Raw genomic sequence first — 7,996 nt, 5'->3', positions numbered from 1 at the left:
TCAAGTGCCTTTAACTCAAAATATCAATATGCCAATGTGGCAACTTTTGGGGTGATGCAGTCAGAACCCCTATAAGACCTAAGGTTTTTCCAGCAGATCTTCAACTCCACTGCTAGGCCTAACTTTTTTTTTTCAAAGTCTCTTCTTTTTTTTCAAGCCCAGTCTTTTTTTTTTTTTTTTCCATTAATTTATGCATTTGGAAGCAATTACTGAGAGACTAACATGTAAGTATCTACATGCAGGGAACACAAATGTCAAGGCTTTTGCCTTGAAAAAAAACAATTTAGTGGGAGAGAAAAAATTGAGAGAGTACTGAATGATGACTACATAATCAATGTGAATACATGATCTAGGTATACCATCATAGAGAGGTTGATAAATCACCCCTGTGCAATAAAGATGTCACAGAAGCAATACATTCAAGGAGTTTTAAATAATGAGTTTGTCAGGAAGACAATTTTCAACAAATGTGCATCACACTCAAAATCAGAAAAAAAGAGATAAAGAGTCATTATTTCAAGATCAAGCCCAATCTTTTAAAAATACTTTTCTGATCTCGTCATCCTCTCTTCTTAGACGTTTCTCAATCCTTCAGCTTTCACTTTCCCAAATTTGCAGATGGCTACTTGAGTCCTGACTGCTCTCTTGAACAACTTCCAGCCACCCAGCGAGATCTTCCTGCTGAACATCTTTATACAGGTGTCCAACCACCATCATCCAAATCCAGCAAGGCAGACATTACCTTATTCCCCAAGTCAAAAATTTCTGTCCAGGGCCCTGACTTTCATTCAGTCACTTAGGCTAATGATTTGGACGTTGTCATTGGTTCTTTCCACGTCCTCCTCAGCACAGACAACTCGTGTGTCTGTGTCCATCATGCTCTCCCTCCTGCCCTTCCTTTGTCACACCCTAGGTTCCGTTCTTGTGGCTTTTGGCCCAGATGAGTGGAATATGCAATCTGATACACTGAGAACACAAAAAGACAATATGAGAAAGCATATATGTTTATTTTAAAAGGCAAAAGTGTAAACCTTCGTAATATTCACTGGGATCCTCATTTGGTCCTTATGTTATGTGATCACATATCAAATAGAATAATAGGAAATATCCTGAGGCCATAGTCGGAGCCCCACTTTCCGAGTATCTCTATGCATTGCTCTTTCCTTGCTATGACTTGTTTTTGATGGGCTTCATTTTGTAAAAACAAGACTTTAAAATAATAGGCCGTCATTACAATGGCCAGGCAAACCTTTTGTACCATACACAAGTTTTCTGGTTTTCTCTTGGCAAAGATTGTAAAGACAAGTTATGTATTTTTTTTTTTTTCCTCTTAAATGATGATGTCACAGTTTGGGTCCCTGGGAAGAAAATTCTGAGACACAGCCTGCAGGACGATTAGGAGTGCAAGCCTCTGGTTTCCACAAGAGTAGAAGGAAGGGGAAGAAGGAAGCAGGACTGAGCACAGGGTGAAGCTGAGCTGCATTGCAAGCAGAAGACCCCTCAGCTGGAATAGTCCTTCTGAGTTGTCCTGAGTTGGGCTCAGACAGCCAGATCTTTATATTCCTGTGTGGGTCATTCCCTTGGATGGGGGTCGCCCCAGGCAATCCCTGAAGTGCCACCAGCACTCTCTACAGCCGAAGCCACTGTCCCACATCCGGGGAGGATGCTTATGGGTGGTGGATCACAGTGTCCACCTAGAGGACAACTATACAAAGTTTGCTGGACTTTTCTGCAGCAAAATGATGGAGTGACTGTCATGTAGTACGTAGCAGACAGTTTGGAAAAATAGCCACATTTAATCTGTTTCCTCAAAATAAATGTGTTAACAATAAACAAGAAAGTTGTTGCTTTTAAAAGAGACATCTTATAGAGAGAATATTTTGAAAACATGTCCACTGTTATACAACTTAATTGTCCAAAACTACACAATTCTGTCTCCTATCTGCACACAAACTTGGAACCAGAATTATTTCACTTGTTTAAAAATTTCCCACACAAAGAGTTCCCATGGATTTTTAACCTATTCATAAAAATAACAAAAATGCAACATCTTCCAATTAGTGTCCAAGAAAACTAACATCAGAAAGATGGTATTAATAATTTACTAGATGAAGATCAACACCAATCTTTGGATAGTAAGTGGATGGGATTAAAAAATGTGTATCACAACTCAGTCAGTTGGAGATGCTCTGCTTTCATTTGGATCTCAGATTTTTTGAAGCATCTTTTACAATTATGACAAACATTAAAATTAATTATGGGACTTCCTTAGTGGTCCAGTGGTTAAGACTCCGTGCTTCCACTGCAGGGGGCATGGGTTCAATCCCTGGTCAGGGAACCAAGATCCTGCATGCCATGAGGCGCGGCCCCAAAAAATAAATAAAGTAAAATTAATTATTGAGATAAACCAAACAGACTGTGGGGCTGCTGACTCTCAAAGTGTTCATCATTTTCAAAAGGTTTTTTTTTTTTTAAATAATGAAGACTATTTGGTAATTACTATGGGTTGAATTGTGTCCCATGAAAAGTTGAAATCCTCATCTCCAGTACCTCAACACGAAGTTATCTGGAAATAGGGTTGTTGCAGATATAATTAGTTAAATTAATGACTGGTATCCTTATGAGAAGAGAAGGCAGAGATAGGATTTATGCTGCCACATAAATAAAAGCTGGAAGAGAATCCTCCCCTTGAAGCTTCAGAGGAGCCATGGCCCTGCCAACATTTTGACTTTGCATTTCTGACTGCCACGACTGTCAGAGAATGCATTTCAGTCATTTCAAGCTACCCAGTTTGTGGTACTTCATTATAGCAGCTGTAGAAAGCTAAAGTGTTGTTAAAACTTTTTCCTACCGTTAAAAATAAAATTTTAAAAACTCAAATATTTTATTTCATCTCTACCTCATTTTTGTAAGCAAACAAATATGTATTAAAGGTGTGTGCTCGGGCTTCCCTGGTGGCGCAGTGGTTGAGAATCTGCCTGCCAATGCAGGGGATGCGGGTTCGAGCCCTGGTCTGGGAAGATCCCACATGCCGCGGAGCAACTGGGCCCGTGAGCCGCAATTACTGAGCCTGCGCATCTGGAGCCTGTGCTCCGCAACGAGAGGCCGCGATAGTAAGAGGCCTGCGCACCGCGATGAAGAGTGGCCCCCACTTGCCATGACTGGAGAAAGCCCTCACACAGAAACGAAGACCCAACACAGCCATAAATAAATAAATTAAAAAAAAAAAAAAAAAAAGTGTGTGCTCAATTTTATTTTTAAAACTAAGAATGGCAAGCAATAAAAAATGCGTATGTGCTGGAAATTGTGTTTGAAAAGTTATTTGTAGAAATAATTTGAGGCCTTGGACGTTGAGTTTCTTAATTTGTTTCTGCCAGGCCTCAGGGCTGTAGTAATCCAGGATTCCCCTAATCCAATTTCAGGATTTGCGCTTTTTCTGGGTCAGCAAGATCAGACAAAGCTGACCTAGCCTGCAGGTTTATTTTTCATTCCCTCCCTCTCCTGTGATGCAAACTTTTGGTGTGTCAGCCCCATGCGGCTGGTTGTCTCCCAGGGTCCTGAGCCCGAAGCCCCCAGAGCTTGGGAGGCACTTCTCGGCCTGCTGGCCAAGGTGGGTGGTTTTGGTCAACGGGTCCCTAACATAAAGACTGGAGTTCTTAAAGCATTCTGGGAAGGTGGTTACACAGTCTTCCCCATTTCAGGAAATAGCACTGCCATTCACCTAGAAGCTCAGGTTACAAACCTGGGAGTCATTTCTTGATTTCTTTTCCTTACCTGTCCCCATGGCTAATCCATTGGCTCACCTGATGATTTTTCTTCCAAAACATATCCCAAATCTCTCCACTTCTCACTTACTGCATTGTTCCCTTAAGATCATTAACTACTGAAACCTATTCAAGGGCAAGCATTGCAGCCAGGCTTAGATCACCAAATGGCTTAGACCAAAAATGGCTTCTCTTATGTCAAGAAAGTTATGCCTGGTTTTCTTTCTCTAGGGACTTACATTAGGTGATTCAAAATGTGCATATAGGGTTGAGAAACACTACCAAGGCTTAAAGGAACAGCTAAATTTGTTTGCTCCCTGCGGCTTTTGTAAGAACAAAAGAATGCAGAAACACAGGACTGTTACCAGGCAAGAGAAGTAACAATAGCAAAGATAATAAATCAGGTGTAAACTCCCAGTTCTGTTACAATGGTAAAGATTAGCCTGAAGCACTTTCTTGAGCTGTTTTGAAGAATTTAAACCCCCTCCGGTGCTCAACCACGAGATCAACTGGAGTCTAAGGGAGGATGAGGTTGACCTTTTCTGACCCTTGTGACTTCAGTCAACTAAAGATTGGACTCTGTTGACCTTCCAAGCCCTTCGTGAATATGCATGTGACCTTAGTTTAAAACTTCCCCAATTTTGCTATTCCGGGAGACACTGCTTTGGGAAAGATCCCCAGTGTTCTCCTTTCTTGCTGCAAGTAATAAATCCTTCCTTCTCCCGCTCTTTGGCTTAGTTGTGTCTTTTGGCTCAATGCCCACCACAAGGTGAATCCAGTTTTTGGGGAACAGTTTCTGCACTAGCTGCTCCCGTTACCTGGTACACTCTTCCTCTAGATCTTTCCATGGGTGGATCCTTCTTGTCATTATTCAGGTCTCAGACTAAATGTCACTTTCTCAGGTAGGCTTTTCCTGATCCCCCCCCCAATCTAAAATGACACCTCTATCGGACTTCCCTGGTGGCACAGTGGTTAAGAATCCGCCTGCCAATGCAAGGGACACGGGTTCGAGCCCTGGTCCGGGAAGATCCCACATGCTGCAGAGCAACTAAGCCCGTGGGCCACAACTACTGAGCCTGCGCTCTACAGCCTGCGAGCCAAAACTACTGAGCCCACGTGCCACAACTACTGAAGCCCGCACACCTAGAGCCCGTGCTCCGCAACAAGAGAAGCCACTGCAATGAGAAGCCTGTGCACCGCAACGAAGAGTAGCCCCCCGCTCGCCACAACTAGAGAAAGCCCACGCGCAGCAACGAAGACCCAACACAGTCAAAATAAATAAATAAATAAATAAATAAATAAATAAAAAAAATAACACCCCTATCTATATCACATTGTCCTGCTTGTTTTCATTATAGAAATTAGCAGTTCATGAGGTTTCCCTATTTAAGCTTATTGTCTGTATATTCCAACTCTAACATAAACACCTTGAGTGTAAACACCTTTGTCTTACTCACTGCTGTATCCTCAGCACTTAGAACAGTGCATGGCGTATTCAATATTTGTGAATGAAAGAATATACAAAGGTTTAAGATAAATTCTTCCAGTTCTCTGTTCTTTTCAACTGTTTAACTGGATTTTAATAAAATGTGCTTATTTATGCAATAGAATTGAACTATCTCTGAAAAAAGCGTCAATGGATTTTTTTGTAAATGTATCATAATAGCACGAGATTCATTCTCTCTTCATAGGAACCCTGAATTAAACCTTCTGCAAAGTCATTATCCCTTAATGTATTTTGATATACAGTATTTGTTCATAATACTGCTGCTTAGGGAATACAGCTCACAGAATGGAGCAGCTGGGTATGGCCAGGGTCTATTTATTAAATCAAGGCATTGCTGCTCAGATTTTGTTTGCTTGTTTTTAGAGACATAGTGTTACCCCAAAATGTTATTTGAGCCAAATTTGAGGATTATAACCCAGGAAGAGCATCTCCGCACAATTATAGAAGTTTTTTGAGACAGAGGGCTGTACATTAAATGACGTATTATTGACAAGTTTACACAATCCAGATCTGAGCGGCATCGTGGTGGGTCATGTGACCCCTTGCAAGATCAAGAAGGAGTTGTCTTGATGCAAGGAGAATGTTGCTCTTCATGGTTGAATGGGCATTTCTGCCAATGGGGAAGGTTGGGCATAAGGCAGATACACAGCGCACAGTAGTGGGGAGAGAGGAGGCCAAAGAGCAGAGAAAAACTTTTGTTTAAATTTTTCCTGTCTTGCCATAAAACTTTTTTTTTTTTTTTTTTTTTGCCACATCGAGTGGCAGGCGGGATCCTAGCTCCCCGACCAGGGATCGAACCCGTGCCCCCTGCGGTCCTAACCACTGGACCGCCAGGAAAGTCCCAATAAAATATGAATTTTATTTCACACTGGGTTGGCCTCTTGGTGGGTACTGAGCCAAAAGACACAACCAAGCCAAAGAGCGGGAGAAGGAAGGATTTATTACTTGCAGCAAGGAAGGAGATCACTGGGGATCTTTCCCAAAGCAGTGTCTTCCTGAACAGCAAAACTGGGGAAGTTTTTAGCTAAGGGTACATGCATATTCATGAAGGGGCTTGGGAGGTCAACAGAGTCCAAGCTTTAGTTGACTTAAGTCACAAGGGTCAGAAGAGGTCAACCTCATCCTCCCTTAAGCTCCAGTTGATCTAGTGGTTGAGCACCCGAGGGCGTTTAAATTCTTCAAAACAGCTCAAGAAAGTGCTTCAGGCTAATCTTTACCATTGTTAACACAACTGGGAGTTTACACCTGATTTATTATCTTTGCTATTGTTACTTCTCTTGCCTGGTAAGTCTTTTGTTCTTTTGTTCCCTTAAGATTGTGACTGTTCTAGGGCAGGCAAGCATTGCGGCCAGGCTTGCATCACAAAATGGCTTAGGCCAAAAATGGCTTCTTAACATTCTCTTTCTCTCAAGACGCTTTACCTTACTTGCTTACGAGAGGACAGGGGAAAGGAATCAGTAAAAGAATGGAAAGGTATGGCAGGGAGCCACAGACTCACAGGAAAACATGAAGGCTAGAGCTGGTTCCTTCTAAAAGTGGGATACACGGTTATCCTCTTTTCTTCGGGGGACACCTCTTTAACGAACGAGTGTAGTCTGGCGGAATTGAGGAGTTTTAATTTCAGAGTGCTTGAGATTACGACATCGTCCTGTTTCGCAGGGGTTTGTTCAAGCCAGTGCGGCGAAATCTTCACTTGTGGGTCATCTGTCACTTGGTCTCAAGGAAGCAGCTGAATTAAATTCGTAACTTAGGCGAATTAAGGGCAAAGATGATGTCCTTAAGTCCCTCGCGGGCCATTTCCGAAATACATTAGCTATGAAAACACAGAACAACATCTATTACACGGGAAATAGGGAGATTCCGTGCCTCTGGCCCCTTTCTTTGGCAGGGACGTTGGTATTTCCTCAAAAGTCCCAAGTATCCAACCTCCACCCCCAGCAATAGGGCTAGGTTCACAGGCAACCAGTTTTTCAGGCAGCTGCCTCCCCTTTCTTCCCTCTTCGTGCTTCGTCGGTCACGGCTTTAAACAAAACGACTGTGCGTTTGAAATCACTCTGGCGCTTTGGCACAGCGCAGGAGGGGCAGCCAAGGGCACGGGTTCCGAGAACAGCAGTCAGTAGACAGAGATTCTGGCTTGAGAAAAACCAAAGGAACAGGGGTGAGAGGGAGGGAGAAGCAAAGCAGCTGAAGGGGAGGTGCATTATGGGAGTTGTAGTCCCCTTGGGGGAGGCCTCCTCAAGGCTCCACCGGGCTCTGCACTTCATCTCCCAGCAGCCCCCGCGACGCAGAGGCGGCGAGCGGTGGGGGCGCTGGGTGATGAGCTGCCGCAGGGGGAGAGGGCCTGGGGCGGGTTAGCGCCGCAGACGTCGCGGGGAGACGTTATCTGCTGTCCGTGGGGGCCGAGGGACCCTCGGGCGGGCGACGACGAGGGCCGGGTGGCCGCCGCGCGTTCCAGTGCTCGCCCTCTGTCCCCTCCACGGGCGCGCGGCGTCCGCCATGGAAGCACATCCGGCTGCCGCCGGGGTCTCCGGGCGCCGCGTCCCCGGTTCCCCGGAGCGATGAGGCGGTAGGGGCGCCCCGCGTTCCGCCTCCCGCCCGCGCTCCGTCGGCCGGACCGAGAAGGACCGTGGGTCGGCCGGCCGGCCGGCCGCGGTGCCGCCCCCGCGCCGCCCCGCCCTGCCTCGCCTCCTGGGGGCGCTGCCGGGCGTCCGCCGCTCATGCCGCC

At 45.0% G+C, this 7,996-nt stretch overlaps 1 protein-coding gene across 1 annotated transcript; it reads right to left on the bottom strand.

Annotated features, from left to right (window-relative positions):
• Positions 1 to 536: 536 nt before the first annotated feature.
• On the bottom strand, positions 537 to 7,990 carry LOC137774125 (voltage-dependent P/Q-type calcium channel subunit alpha-1A-like). Its single transcript, XM_068559231.1, has 3 exons — positions 7,984 to 7,990; positions 6,770 to 7,951; positions 537 to 966 (listed from the first exon to the last, which is right to left on the bottom strand). The coding sequence occupies exons 1-2, from the start codon at positions 7,988 to 7,990 to the stop codon at positions 7,623 to 7,625; spliced, it is 336 nt and encodes a 111-aa protein (XP_068415332.1). The 3' UTR covers positions 537 to 966; positions 6,770 to 7,622.
• Positions 7,991 to 7,996: the final 6 nt, after the last annotated feature.

Source organism: Eschrichtius robustus, chromosome 12, assembly GCF_028021215.1.
Source record: "Eschrichtius robustus isolate mEscRob2 chromosome 12, mEscRob2.pri, whole genome shotgun sequence".
Taxonomy (NCBI): Eukaryota; Metazoa; Chordata; class Mammalia; order Artiodactyla; family Eschrichtiidae; genus Eschrichtius; species Eschrichtius robustus.
This window is presented reverse-complemented; position numbering and strand designations above follow the sequence as displayed.